The sequence below is a fragment of the Perca flavescens genome, chromosome 22 (assembly GCF_004354835.1).
Source record: "Perca flavescens isolate YP-PL-M2 chromosome 22, PFLA_1.0, whole genome shotgun sequence".
NCBI lineage: Eukaryota > Metazoa > Chordata > Actinopteri > Perciformes > Percidae > Perca > Perca flavescens.
Genome location: NC_041352.1, coordinates 9,381,460 through 9,396,300, shown reverse-complemented (window position 1 = coordinate 9,396,300; position 14,841 = coordinate 9,381,460). Strand labels below are relative to the sequence as shown.

At 41.0% G+C, this 14,841-nt stretch overlaps 1 protein-coding gene across 1 annotated transcript in view; it reads left to right on the top strand.

Annotated features, from left to right (window-relative positions):
• mmp16a (matrix metallopeptidase 16a (membrane-inserted)) overlaps positions 1-14,841 on the top strand; it is an 88,223-nt gene that overhangs the window by 30,904 nt on the left and 42,478 nt on the right. Inside the window, exon 4 of the mRNA XM_028569781.1 lies at positions 1,357-1,661. Coding sequence (XP_028425582.1) covers positions 1,357-1,661 — 305 coding nt within the window. The remainder of the gene's footprint in view (positions 1-1,356; positions 1,662-14,841) is intronic.

Sequence of the window (14,841 nt, the reverse complement as noted above, 5' to 3'; positions counted from 1 at the left end):
CAACCAACTTCCCACCCAACTCGGACACTGCACTACAGACACAGGAAGACACAGAGTATAGTGTGTTTACAAGTGTCTAAGTTGGTTGATGTGAACTATACCTATCCCGAGAGAGAGCGAGAGAGAGAGAGACCCAATTTTAATAGAGCGTGACACTGAGATATTTTCAGAATGAAGTGGAGTGAGGTTTTTCCTGATTGCTCAAACCAGACTGGGGCTCTCAGCAGGCAGTTGGCTGTTGATAATCCTTAATTAGAAAATAAATTCCAGTGGCAGGAAATTGTCCTCTCCACACCTGCAGCAACTCAAAGCCGGCAGGAGAGGACTCAGCTGTTTTCTCTCGCAATTCGCTCCATTTAGTTCTCTGTTGGCGAACACGATTAGAGTGAAATGGCAGCATGCCGACAAAACAGTGATGGTGATGGATTTAGTTTTTTTTGGGGGGGGCATTGTGTGATGATGTAGATTGACATGCAGTAGTATCCTCTTTTTTTTTCCAGCCCTTGTGTTGCGAACAGTTATACTAAACTAACTATTGTTTCTATCTCACTATGTGTTATGCATCACAGGTGTTGGATGCTATTTACTTTGTCTGATTAGATTCTAATCTTTAATTTTTCCTCTGAGTGGACATCCAGCAGAATAAGCTACTCTTGGTGGGTTTGTTTTACCATATGCTCAGAGAACCCAAGAGTCTTATCAGACCAATTTATAATACATTTTCTCATCCTGACAGTTGAAGGAGAAATTCCGATTCGAGGCTTACTGGGGCATATTGATAAGAGAACATGATCTGGTTCAGTCAGGAACACTCTCCTCATAGATTTAACCATTTATTGCAACAAATGAAAATACCGTTATGCTTGGCGCTGATGGCTCCACTCTTGATAATGCTCCCTTTACCAGCCAAGTTGCATGCTAAGCTGAGACAGGGAGCACCATGCAGAAACCCCCCTGGGTAAAAAAAAAAAAAAAAAAAAGAGTGAGCCAAAAGAAAGACACCGAAAACCATTTAAAACTTTGAGTCATGTTAGGACTCTGACCTAGGAAGGTGAAGGCTGGGGAGATGGAGGCAAAACGATGCCAGCAGCAGTGAGTGAAGCAGCGTCAGTGTAGCAGGGACCGGGGGGAGGAGGGAGTCACATTTAAAAGGGCCGCGTTGATGTGAGAATGGCTGTGATTGGTGTGTGTCTGATTGGTGTGTGTCTGATAGGAATGATAATTCTATCAGCGGGCGTATGAGTTCTGTGTCCTGCATGAACTAACGCTAACCCTAATTTGTGCGATTTGTTTTTACAAAGACTTGTAGTGTTTTCCCAGTCTAAATTCTTCTTCCCGTATGTCGTGTCTCTGCAGCATAAAGAACGTGACACCCAAAGTGGGCGCAGAGGAGACCCACGACGCCATTCGGCGAGCCTTTGACGTTTGGCAAAATGTGACGCCGCTGCGCTTCGAGGCCGTGCCCTACAGCGAGCTGGAGAGGACCAAGAAAGATGTGGACATCACCATCATCTTCGCCTCAGGTTTCCATGGCGACAGCTCGCCCTTTGACGGCGAGGGCGGCTTCCTGGCCCACGCCTACTTTCCAGGGCCGGGAATAGGAGGCGACACACACTTTGACTCGGATGAACCGTGGACATTGGGCAACCCCAACCATGACGGTAAGCATTGATTAGTGGTTTTGGGGGAATTTTATGATGGCTTTACGTGGTCTTAGACACATTTTTGAGAAAAGATCTGTCAGCTAACTCACCTGGAATGGCCTTTCTGTGTGGAGTTTGCATGTTCTCCCCATGTTTGCGTGGGTTTCCTCTGGGTGCTCCGGTTTCCCCCACCATCAAAAACATGTACTAGGTTCTCCAGTCAGTGCCCTTGATCAAGTCACTGGCTCAGATCTGGAGTTGGTCCCCGAGCGCTGTGATTGGCTGCCCACTGCTCCCTTGAGGAATGGGTTAAATGCAGAGAATGAATTTCGCTACATGTATGTGTATGTGACAATAAAGTACCCTTAATAAGTGCATGTAGAATATGTACAGGGTTGATATTTAGCATCTAGGCTCTGTCCTCGTCACTCCCCATAAAGAGAGTGGGGAGTGACTAGAATAACTTAGCCCTAGAGGAACATAGACTCGGAGTTTACAGGTGGATGCTGAGGTGGAGGTTTGAAATACTTTATAAACAGCAGCAGCGGTAGCAACAAGTGACAGCAGCATAGCTTTCGGGTAGGCAGTGTAGCAGCAGGCATGGCAGCAACAGAGCAAAAGTGAGACCATCTACTCTCACTGAACCACAGATTTTGATGCTCTGCTAGCAGGTCGGGGATCTTGAAGTGTAATGCCTGCTGGGTATTGGTTTTGCTTGTCAGTGGGCCGTAGGCTTCCAGTCTGATCTGGTGTTTTTTCAAGTCAGTTGAGGCTTGCTCAGTCCTCTCTCTTCGACAACACCCGAGCCTTCTAGCTACATATCTCCACAGTGAACTATCGTAATATTACAGCACCTCTCACTCCACTGTAGGGCGGCATGATATGAGGAAAATATGCAATATGCGATAACGTTGACTATCGCCATAATGATGATATTACTTGTGATAAATAAAGAGCTATTAAAGTGTACTCAGTTCTGCCTTTCTGCTGCTATTTAGTATTCTGCTAAAACACAATGAATTGCTTGTTGAATTGAAAACAAATGAAAGAAGATCATTTCCAACATTCTTTTATTGAACAAATTGCTTATTGAATTGAATATAAAAGGCACCACTAAAAAAAGAATGACAGTTACATTTTGTCATCAAGTGGAGTTTTCTACTGATTTTTTTATTTTTTTTTCCAACTAACACAAAAAGTCTCTGAGTGTCTTTCGCGATATGTCGCAGCCTTTGGCAATGTTTTGATTGCAGCAGTTTATATTGCAATGTTGATTAAAAAAAAAACGATATAAAGTATTGTGCAGCCCTACTCCTCTGCCACCTGGAGCTGGTGCCCGAGCTGAGTACTTGCCCTCGGAGCTGTACAGCTTGTCAGGCTGTATGTAAGCCTTTGGCGGGGTTCGTAAGTCATTCTGTTGTGTGGGTTGCATGTTGAGCAGCTGTGTTGCTGTTTAGCATTGTTGTGAGATCCAACGTGTGTGTGTGTGTGTGTGTGTTTGTGTGTGTGTCGACCAAGCTCCCAGATTGACCCCTATGCAGCTTTCATTGTGGTGATGAAAGAGCCTGGTAATAGAGTAGATGGAGGAAAGAATGAAAATACTGTAGTATTGTAGTAGTGAAAGATAAATGGATTCTTGATTAATATTCTTGACCCAGAGGCTTGTCTTTGCATGTTTCAAATTAGTTTCTCGGATTAAAAAAAAAAAAAGTTGTTTTCAGCTTTTCTCCTTTGAATTCCTCATTAAATCTGAGGGTCATGCCTGCCCCGTGGTCCACCGAGACAACTCAAGAGGAGTCATGACTGTTAGCGAGTCATGAGCGAGAGACGAGGAGGTGCTCTTCAGAAATAAGGACACAAATGACAGGAAAAAGACGAGTTAGTTGCAGGAAGGCGGCCGAGATAACGGAGAGTGAAAGAGAGGATGAGAGAGAATGGCAGAGTATCTCTAGACAAATATTGGCAGTTCAAGAGCTCACAAGACAGACGGAGAGGGAAAGACTGAGAAAGAAGCGTAGAGAGAAAACATTTGAAGAGGAAAGGGGAGAGAGGAGAGCAGAGGAGATGAGTGGGAGCTGTAGAACACTATGCATCGGAAATAGAAGTGAGCAACTTGCTGTCGAAGACTGAATTTTAAGTAGGAGCGGATGGGCTTTTGTAGGCTTAGATAATATGTTTTGAACGGCTGTCTCATCTGCTCCCAGAAACTCATATTAAACATATTTAAACACACATATGTGCAGGGGAATATCCAGTCTCACACACACACACACACACACACACACACACACACACACACACACACACACACACACACACACAATTATCAACATTGATGCATGAGAGGCTTAAGAGATCCAAGCTCCAGAAATGCTGGATCCTACATTCCCCATAATGCAACTCAACTATGTCTTTTGTTAGACTTGCCCTGCCTGGTAAATGTATATGTTTTTTTAAACCATGCACCCCACACACACACACACACACACACACACACACACACACACAGTGTTGTCATCCCTGCTGTCACAGCCTTGGAGGAAGGAAAAGCAGCTGTCATTGAAGGCTATGATTCACCCCCTTCAACACACACACACACACACTCTCTCTCTCTCTCTCTCTCTCTCTTTCTCTCTCTCTCTCTCTCCCCCCCCCCCCCTAAGTGCAATATTAATACAGCCATGCTACGGCCCACACTTCTGTGAAAGCATCCCATAATGCATGCAGTTCTAGAACGCACTCTCCAGCTGGCTTTCTTGCCAAATATGAGCATGCACTGGCTAAATCCTGACTGCTCGCCGTGGCGGGGGGAGGGGGGGTGCTCTTATTCCTGCATAACTGTTACACTGAGGTGAATTTCTGCTTACAGCTTGAAGCTGCCCAGACAATGTTTTCTGCTTGAGATATGTCTACAAAATTCACACTTCTTACGCCACAAAATACTTCAAATATCCGGTGTTGGTTTTCATTTTGGCGCGATAGCAAAACCTCTGAGGCAGTGTGTGTCGATTTAAAAACCTGTAAGATAATAGTGCTGCAAGTATTAGTAATGGTACTACATCTAGTTAAACACAGTGTAGCATTTATCAGCTTAATATGTCGTCGCACAATCCTTTGTGATATGACATCAATACTCTGGCTGCAGTATTTCTTAGTCAGCAATGCTTTCTTTTTCTTTTTTTTTATAAACTCTAAAAATGCATTTATAGCAGTTTGGGGTATTGAGAAGAGTGGTGTGTGTGTGCGTGTGTGCTTTTTGGTACATTTTTTTCGGCCATTTGTAACTCACAACAGTCAAACATACATAGAGACAAGAAACAAACAAGACCGAAAAGGTGTAGGCTGAAGCCAGAGCTTATTACACCTACCCTTTTTACATAAAATTATATTTTTTCATACAAAAATTAAAGTTCTTCTTAATCTTAAATGTCTAAGATTAAAACATTCAAAAACTGAAAGCTTGTCATATTGCAATAAAAAAAAAAAAAAGGTTTGATTCCTGCTTTGTAAAAACTAAATCCCAATCCATACTGGATTTTTCAGACCAATACTGATATCAATACTTGATTATAATTCAAATATACAATATATTGAACCAACAAGAAAACAACAAAAACTAACATTTTGTGGTTTCAATTGACTGACTGTTAATGACTGTCCATGTGCAAGATGAAAAGCTCACATCTCCATCATACACTGAGATGGAGATGTAATCTAGATATTGGCTCAAAATCTCTGCCAGCAGAGGTGAATCATTTTCTATATTTCCAATGCAACTAGCTTCAGGGATTTGTAATCCATCTATCATCCATCTCCTCCTGTATCCATGCTTTGTATGGAACAGCTGGGAGTGATGTAATGTTAGCTCAGAACGGCACATGATGTCTGTCTCTGGCTTTTCTTTACTCTTTCTCCTCTCTCTTTCTTTTTGTCTCCTTATCCTCCTTTTATTGAAAAGTTGCGACTACACACACACACACACACACACACACACACACACACACACTGGAGATGAGCTCCTGTCAATTAAGCTGCCCGTGCCTGTCATGCCCAATCCCCCTACGCCGTTGTCGAGAAGAATCAGTCGCCTCGGTGACCGTTGCCAGCATCGTGCCGTAGATGTTATTGTTGTTGTTTTGGATGATGACATCACTGATGCACACTGGAGGTTTAATCCTTGTCTTCATGGAGATAAACACTTGGACGTACACATGTTTAAGTACTCACACATACATTTTATCTCTCTCTCTCTCTCACTCACTCACTCACTCACTCACTCACTCACTCACTCACTCACTCACTCACACACACACACACACACACACACACGTGCACTGTTTGTCCGATCTTCGTTCACGCTGCAACTCAGGCATCTGGGGCTAGAGGATTACTCAACAGTTAGATTCAGTGGGATTTTTAGCACACACAGCAGAATGAGGTTCTTATTAGGATTAGCGAATGGCATTTTAGGAGAGACTTGGATACACAGTATACAGTGGCTGCTTTATATTTATATATATATATATATATATATATATATATATATATATATATATATATATATATATATATATATATAGAGGTACTGATCTGAGGATTTCTTTTTTGCTAAATGTTGATTCCTACTGAAAACGAGTACAACGGTTTCTCAAGGTGTTGCATGTTGTAATTACACCTTAGAGTTTCAATTATCTGCTAGAGCCCCGAGTATCTTCCTTTGTGACTCACAGTACTGCTACTTCACATTCATCTAGACAGTCAGTTTGACTGGAGACATAACATAATTTTAGCAAACCAGTCCGAATCCTAATCAATATAAGCACCTGGTTTTGTCCTCAGTCTTTCTTAATATTCAGTCAGGTCTTTTAATGTGATTTTGTGTCCCTCTAAATATTAACCAATAGATTTATATGAATTAGCTTCTGTCATACAATCAGCAGGATCTATATATATGGAGTATTGTGTGCATGTAGAGTTGACATTACAAGCTGATTGACCTATTAAGCACCTGCTGAATTTTAGTTATTGTATTTTGTATTGTATCATTATACAATAGTTATTATTGTTGCTGTTTAATCGTTTCAGTAATTTTCCAAGCACAAATGCCTACAATTGACTAGTTTCAGTCTCAACTGTAAGGATATGTGTGTGACACGAGGTATAGATCAGTTGTACAGCATTTGAGGTTCAAGTCCAGGTGGCTTGTGGCTTGGAGATAGAGTGGTCGCCCCTCAACAATGAGATTGGCGGTTTGATACCGGGCTCCTCTGGCCACATGTCGAAGTGTCCCTGAGCAAGACCCTGAACCCCACGTTGCTTCCCGGATGCTGTATCTATAACTGTCCACTGCTCCTACTACTAATTAAGAATATAGTTTCATTTTTTTCCGTTTTTGTTTGTGACAACGGCACCATTGTGATCTATGCATCTTGATAGCACAAGATCTCTATGCAAGTGAATCCCACATTCATCCTCAGTCAGACCTGTGTTAACAGCGTTGCCTCTTTTTTCACACTAAACAAGTGCTATGTTTGACGTGGACTCGGTGATCACACCACACATGCCAAACCCCTGCACCAGAAGCTTTTATGTGCCGCATATCATGCCTGAAAAAAGTTCAGAGCACCAGAGAGTGAAGAGACATTTGGAGAAATCCTTTTTCTATGAAGACTAAATGACAGATTTACCAATTTCCACCCTTTCTCCCTTCCTCTTTTCTCTTGTACACTACAAAGCCTTTAGTGCTGCTTTAACAATGCAGCTTTCCGTCAAGGAAAATGATTTGTTCAAGCAATATTTAAATGAACACACATTTCCAACAGTGGATTAGAGAAGCACTTTTGGTTTGGAGGAAACTGTTTGTGGGTTTTATTCCATCATAATCAAACTGTGTTCATATTAGATTGGTCTCGTTAATGAAGTGGAACACATTTTGCACAACTGGCAGAAGAAGTAAATTGGACATCTACAACCTGGCAGTTTGCCATGCACTGTATACAAGAAAGATTTAACAGAATTGAGCAACATCCCAGGCAATTTGTCAACGGTGTTTTTGGTTTTGTGTATCCATGCTGGAGGTGGATAACAACACTGTTATGGAATCTCAGACCTGTTGGCACTTTAGACTGACCAGTTCCATGTCTTTCCGTCTCCATATTTCCTTTTTCTATTTGAGCTGTCTGACGCTGGGTTTCCACAGGCAGCGCGGAGCGATTCAATTCATTCCCTATGGGAACAGCGGTATGAGCGAAATCCACTGATGGCAGCGAAAGTGCCCGGATGTTCACCGCTCTCCCAAAATTGACTCAAAGTCAACTTTAGCAGAGCGGTAGTCAACGAGAGCAGACTCGTAAATGTGCCTCCAATTTATTCTACCATGTATACACAAATGCTACACGTGCAAACTAAAAGATTGTAATTTTCCTATAGCTTACTTTATGATACGTCTTTGTATGACTACAGGCATGTTAACAGCTAGCTTGGCAAAAGGTTGTCCAGGCAGTTGGTACTCCTGGTGGGTTTTATATATATATATATATATATATATATATATATATATATTTAAATTTGTTTTAGTAGTAGTAGCATTGTAGTAACGTTAGAACTGTAGCAATGACAACTAGCTTGTTGCTAGTAATATAACATTATTCAAACTAAACTAAACACAACTTTTTAAGCAGCAAAGTGTGTGACTGGAGTAGAACATTTAACCAGTTGTGTTAGGCCAGATATAAAATGATAGAAAACGTATATCAACACCAACAACTCATTGTCTGCAAATTGAAAAATGCTGCCTGTGGAAACCCAGCGTAAGAGGGATAAAGTCATATATGAAAAAGAAACACATTGACCAACATGGTCTGTCCTTGGATCCCTTTTTTGTTTGTACATCCCTTTCTCTGTCTGTATCATTTTATCTTATACTGTGAGAAGGATTGCACAGTGATAGCTGCGTGTTTATCTTCGCCAGGATGATGCACAGTAAGAGACAACAGGGAAGCAGTTTGCGGGGGTGGGTGATAAGACTATATCCCCATTGAGAGTGCAACATTCCTGGGGGGAAAACAGAGAGAAGTGGTCCTGGAACGCCTATACAGTAGCTGCCCTACATTCCTTGAAGGCTTGGCTTTAGAGATTGATGGATGAATAGCTGTGAGAGATCAATAGATGGAGGGATAGATAGATAGATAGATAGATAGATAGATAGATAGATAGATAGATGCATGGGAGAATAAACTAAGGACATCCTAGGTCGTGATGGGGGAGGGCAGGGGTTGGATCGGAAAATGATGCAGGGAGAGTGGGAAGATGAAGCCTGATTGGATGAAACATCGTGGAAAATGTTTCAACAAAGGTAAAATGGGGATGCAGAGTGCTGGAGGGCAGAAAGGAGAAGACTGTGCAGGGATTCGACAGGATAAGGAGAAAAAACTGGAACTGGAAATGGAAATGATTACATTGTCTTTTCATCAGAGCTCAACATGCCACGACCACTTTTGAAAGCGAGTACATCTTCAGGATGCGTTTCTATTTGCCAGTTTTCCATTTCTGGAAAGAAAAGAAAAAGGCGAAGAAGCCGACGCTCGTCCGTGCTTTATCACAAGGGCATCTTTGTGGGCTGAGGCCTCTGTGTTTTTCTTTGTGAAAAGCAGTGAATGCAGGAATAGATAAGGCAGATTCCGTTTTGACTTTCAGTCATACTGGGGCTGATTGGATTTTGCAACAGGAACAAAAAACAGCTTGGCACCAGAAAAAACAAGTTTCATCACTGTCACTGCATACCATGACTGTACACAAACACCCAGTCTCACCCGAGGGTGACTTATAAGGCCTGGTATGCCTTCAAAGACCTCCAGCCTCCAGTCAGGGAAAACTATGTAACATAACACAGCATGCGAGCCAGACCTACACACAGGAAATGAGAGATTCAAGGTCTTTATTATTTTCTTCACCCTTGCCCCCAAAATGAGCCAAAGAGGTTAGAAAAACACACACCAGGAGAGAAAATACGCCAAAAATGTATGTTTCCAGGTATTGGGATTAGATAACTGGGGCTAAATTGGTTGGGGCACTCAACAACAGAGGTATGATTGGCTGAGGGAGGGGATGTTGGGGGCGGGCTCGACGTTGATCAGAATCAGCTGATTGATCGATGGTCGCGGGAGAAAGCTAGGCTCCCTGGCAACAATTGGCACAATGGTTTATCATTGACATCCAATCCTGTAACTTGATTGTACATTCAAAGCGGCTTTCATTTTGGGTGATTTAACCAGCAGACAGTAAAAGAAGATCAATCTACCGCTTCTTAGCAGTGGACCGTGCAGCCATTGTTATATGGAGCAGACTCTGTCGATGCAGGGTACTGTAAGGAAGGAGAAAACAGAACAACAGATAAAGAGAAGAGAAAATCGGATGTCAGAGCAGGTAGAGTAGAGAGAGGGATAAAGAGGAGAGGTTGAGGAGCATATGGTGTCCTTGCAGGTTTATTTTTAGGTTGCTACTCCTACTGGGTGATGAAGAGGAAGCAGTCCACTCTTTTCCATCCTGTTTCTCTTTATCTTTTTTGTTTGTTCCTCCCTTGTCACTCTCACACTGTCAATTTAGTTCAGTGGACTTAGTTGGCATGTTGCTTGCTGTGTTTCCAAAGCACTGTTAAAACTGTTGAAATAATGAGTACAAAAAACACTGGCAAAAAATGAGAATAAAACAAAACCGATTCCGATATTTGGATGACTGTTTATCTATAATAAAGCAATAGAAAGAAATACAGAAACCCACTTTGTTTGCTTGATTTACTTGGTGTTATTTCCTCCTTTCTGTCCATTTTATGGCAGACAGGAACATATTTAACAGCCAGCTCTACCCCAGAGTCGAGAGTAATTTCTCCTTGTTGTCCAGACATTGAAATTACAGTGTATATTTTTCCAAAAGTTGGAAAGAATGTCTCTTTATGTTGGTTGGACAAGGTTTTAGGAAGTTAAGTTTGTCTGGAGACTGAGGTCCATCGGTCTGCTGTCGGACTACAATCATTCAGTCTGTACTTCGTCATGGTCTTTTTAAGGTTTTTTTGTCCGGTTTTAAGGTCAGTTAATCTGGCGCTGCATGTTGTTCCATTCGTGCAAGTGATGTATTTTCGTTTTTCTTTAGTTATAATTTGGTCTAATGTTCTGAGTGACACTCTCCTGACTGTCTTGTGTTTGGCTGAGGCTTGTGATGCCAACTGGGAACTTGTTTCTTTGTTCTTAACAGGGCTTGATAATGTTATGGAGTAGTCATTATTTTTGATGTGTCTCCAGATGTTTTTAAATCTTAGCAAAGTGGGAGCTTTACTTTGAGCCTTAAAAATACTTTTGCAGAACACTGAATGCAGAGTAACAGTAAGAGTTTTGTCCCAATAACTTTGTTGGAGAAACTACAGCCTCATATCTTACTGAAACCTGAGTCCATTCCCATTAAGATGCAGTATGTACACTCAATGTTTTGTGGTGCTCTGCAATGCATTATTAAGTATATTATACTAACACCTCTGTCCTGAAATTCTTAGAAAAGGATTTGTTGATTGCTCAAAAATTGTAATAATGTGAAACCCATTAACGTTTAAGTGGAATTCAGATTTGAATTGAATCCTGATAGGGTATAAAATGAAAAAACAGAAAAAATAAAAGTGTAAACCTAGGCAGTTTTTTTCTATTTAATTCCCAGATATCTGAAATTATACATCATTTACCTAGATGTGTTACCTTTAACCTAGAGAAAGTTCAGGCCCCATTAGTAAAAAAGAAGCGTGTCATCTGCATAAAGGAGAATTTGCCTTCTCTGTCTTAAAAGGGCAGTTCACCCCAAAATCAAGAATCCACATTTTTCCTTTTACCTGTCGTGCTATTTGTCAGTAGATTGTTTTGGTATGAGTTGCCCAGTGTTAGAGATAGCAGCTGTAGAAATGTCTGCCTTCTCTCCAATATAATGGAACTAGATGGAACTCAGATTGTGGTGCTCTACACACCAAAAAAAAATACATTTGAAGAACTCAACAGCAATGTCTCTTTCCAGAAATTATGACCCAGTTACTCAAGATAATCCACAGACCTGATTGTGAGCATGTTCTTGTAGGAACTATTTTCTTTCTACCAAACTACATCTGACAACCGTAGTCCTTCGTGGTTCAACATTGCTATCCTAAATAGCGCTACAGGGAAGAGGAATATTGTGTATATTTGATTTTGGGGTGAACTGTCTCTTTTAAATTAGACCAGGTATTTGTAACTGTTTAATAATGTCCCAAACTCATCTACTAAAATATTGACTGATCTAATCTTTTTTTCTCCAAGCTCTTGCTCAATTAAAGGGTAACCAAGAAAAGTTAAATAATTCCCCATTCTTTCAAGGTCGTTCAGCTTCTCAGAAAACCGTGTAGCGGGTTTTATAAAGATCTATAATCTGTCCTACGTCCTCCTGTCTCTATCTTTGTCCCTCTCTATCTCCCCCCACTCTGCCGCTGCCTCGGTCTATCTCTGGGGAAATTAATGAGGAGAATCAGATGCTTTTTCTTACCACAGGAGCCGATCTTTATCTTTTACTGGAAGCATGTGTACTGTGTACTGTATGTGTGAGTCCTGAGGATGTCCAGCATGGCTACATTTGGGCAGGCAGTAGGAACACTATTGATAGTTGGGTTACTGTAAGTAGAAGAGTTTATGGGATGACACAGGCAGTAAAACAGCACAGAAAGCTACACACACACACACACACACACACACACACACACACACACACACACACACACACACACACACACACACACACACACACACACACACACACACACACATAACATTTCAAGGGTGCTGGAAAAACCAACTACCTTGTAGGCAGTCTATCTCAGAAATGCAGTTGGACAGTTGGCATTGCATGATGTAACACTATGATATGATACAGTGCAGTAAACTAGATCAGTATAAGACACTACATGATCCTACAAGGAGCAGCAGCATGTTTATACATTTTTTTTTTTCCCTGGCTAACCTGTAATTGGTGGAAGTTGTTCGGGCTGTACGTGGCCTGACAGGACAAGTGCAGACATTATTCAGGGATGGAAAAACTACTGCCATCTTCTCTGCATCTTTTTCAAGTAAAAATATGAATAATATTTTCCAAAAAGACACTACAAGTTAACATCTATTAAAGATAAGGCAGTACAGGTAAGTGGTCTTTTGATTAAATATACAAATACTACATTATCTACCATTGAAACTTTACTTAAATAATACAGCAAATCTCATGCATTATTTGCTAGAATTATATAAATGTTATGTAAGTGCAGGAAGTAGCATTTACATAGTTTAGAGACCCTCATCTTCACTCATCATCCACCACAATTTTTGAATCCAAACCCACACAATTAGAGGCATCAGTATTATAAGAGACCAGTACTGAGAAGCCTAGTACCCTGTACCTGTGTCGGAAAATCTGTTTGTTTGCTATATAGCAAATACATAGAGACAGACTGCTTTATGGTGCAAATCTGGAGGTGGTGATTTCAGACTTTGCAGCAATGGCAGTTGGTGACTTGAGTTAAAGACCCATAGAGGAAAAAAATATTCCAGTGTGTAAGCTTTACTCAAGCTCAAGCTGCCAGTAACATTGAGTGGTGAGATGCAGCAATTGTTTTTGTGGCAGAAAGCCATAGAGTTTATAGGAAATGTGGTTTTAAATGTTGAGTAATATTAGCTGTGACAATAACACAGCTGCGAGATAATGGCTACAAAGTGTTGATCAATTACATACTAGTGTTTGGATTTGGTAGATACGGCACCTTTAATACCTTCTTTATTGTGTGCCAAAATATCTGGTGGTTAACACACCCTGTTAGTTTAATTTCCAACAATGAATATTACTTTTAAGACGGATAAGGGAATAAGCTAATTGCTCTCACACTTTGCACAAAAGAAATGAAATGAAGAGAAAGAAAGCAGAGATAGCACCATGCGTTCCTGCCCACCAGGCTGCCACTAGAAATAGATGGCCGCCTACTGACAACAGCATCAACTTCCACGTGGGCGGCAGTACTCTCTTCCGCCCCCACATATGAATACACACACACACACACACACACACACACACACACACACACACACACATATATATATATATATATATATATATATATATATATATATATATATATATATATATACACACACACACACACACACACACACACGCTCGCACGCACGCACACAAATAAATCACGCACCCGGGGAGGCTTGCCCTCCCACTAGTCAGTCAGATGCTTTCATAACCTCGTACCCATAATCCTTAGCAAACAAAAAGTGTAAACAGCCCTGCCTCGTTCTGAGAACACACATTTTATCTCTTTGAGGAATGTCACTTGTGTCTTTAGTGATGTGTGATCCGTTTTTGTATTGAAAGGATTAATTAGCCATGTGTTAATATCAATGTTAAACATTTCTAAGGGAACATTTTAAAATGTTTTATGCGTTGACACACTAGTGACCCACTGAGTAGCTCATACTTCAATAAAATATTTTGTTCCTATTTAAATCATTAAGTGAAAATGTGTTTGCTACAAACCCAGACAGTCACCCGTAACCTACGTACATTACCTCCGGCTAGAAACTCTGTGACACATCCACAAAGGCAACATCTGTCTGTAAATATCAGATTTGTAGTTCTGCATTCTGAAAGAACGGCTTACTTAACAATGCTCCTTTTGATCCAGTCATAAAAGCAACGAGGGGCAATAGTTTAAAAGCAGTGAACATTTTCTTTTACTGCACAAAAAATAACCGATAACTAGAAATGGCTGCATTTTCTGAAGAAAATTTGTATGCTCACAGTTGAAACATTTGAAATTGTCTTGAAACGATAAAGGATGTCGTTGTTGTTGTTGAGGTGACACAAAAGTGAAAGTTGAAATGTCAGCTAAAACAAAAGATGAAGTTTAGGTGTAAGCACTGAGTGAAGTTGAAGTATCAGTTGAAGTGAAAGTGCTGAAATGAGTTAAAGACTGAAGTTCAAGCACTGTGAGGAGTGGAAATGTCAGTCGGAGTGTTGGTGATCCGTTCAGCTGGAAGTGTCAGTGGAAGTCATGATAGAAATTGGTGCCAGTTCAAGGGCATAAACTGAAAGATGGCTTCGGCTAAAGTGTTAGCACAGCAAGCAGTTAGAGTAAATTGTC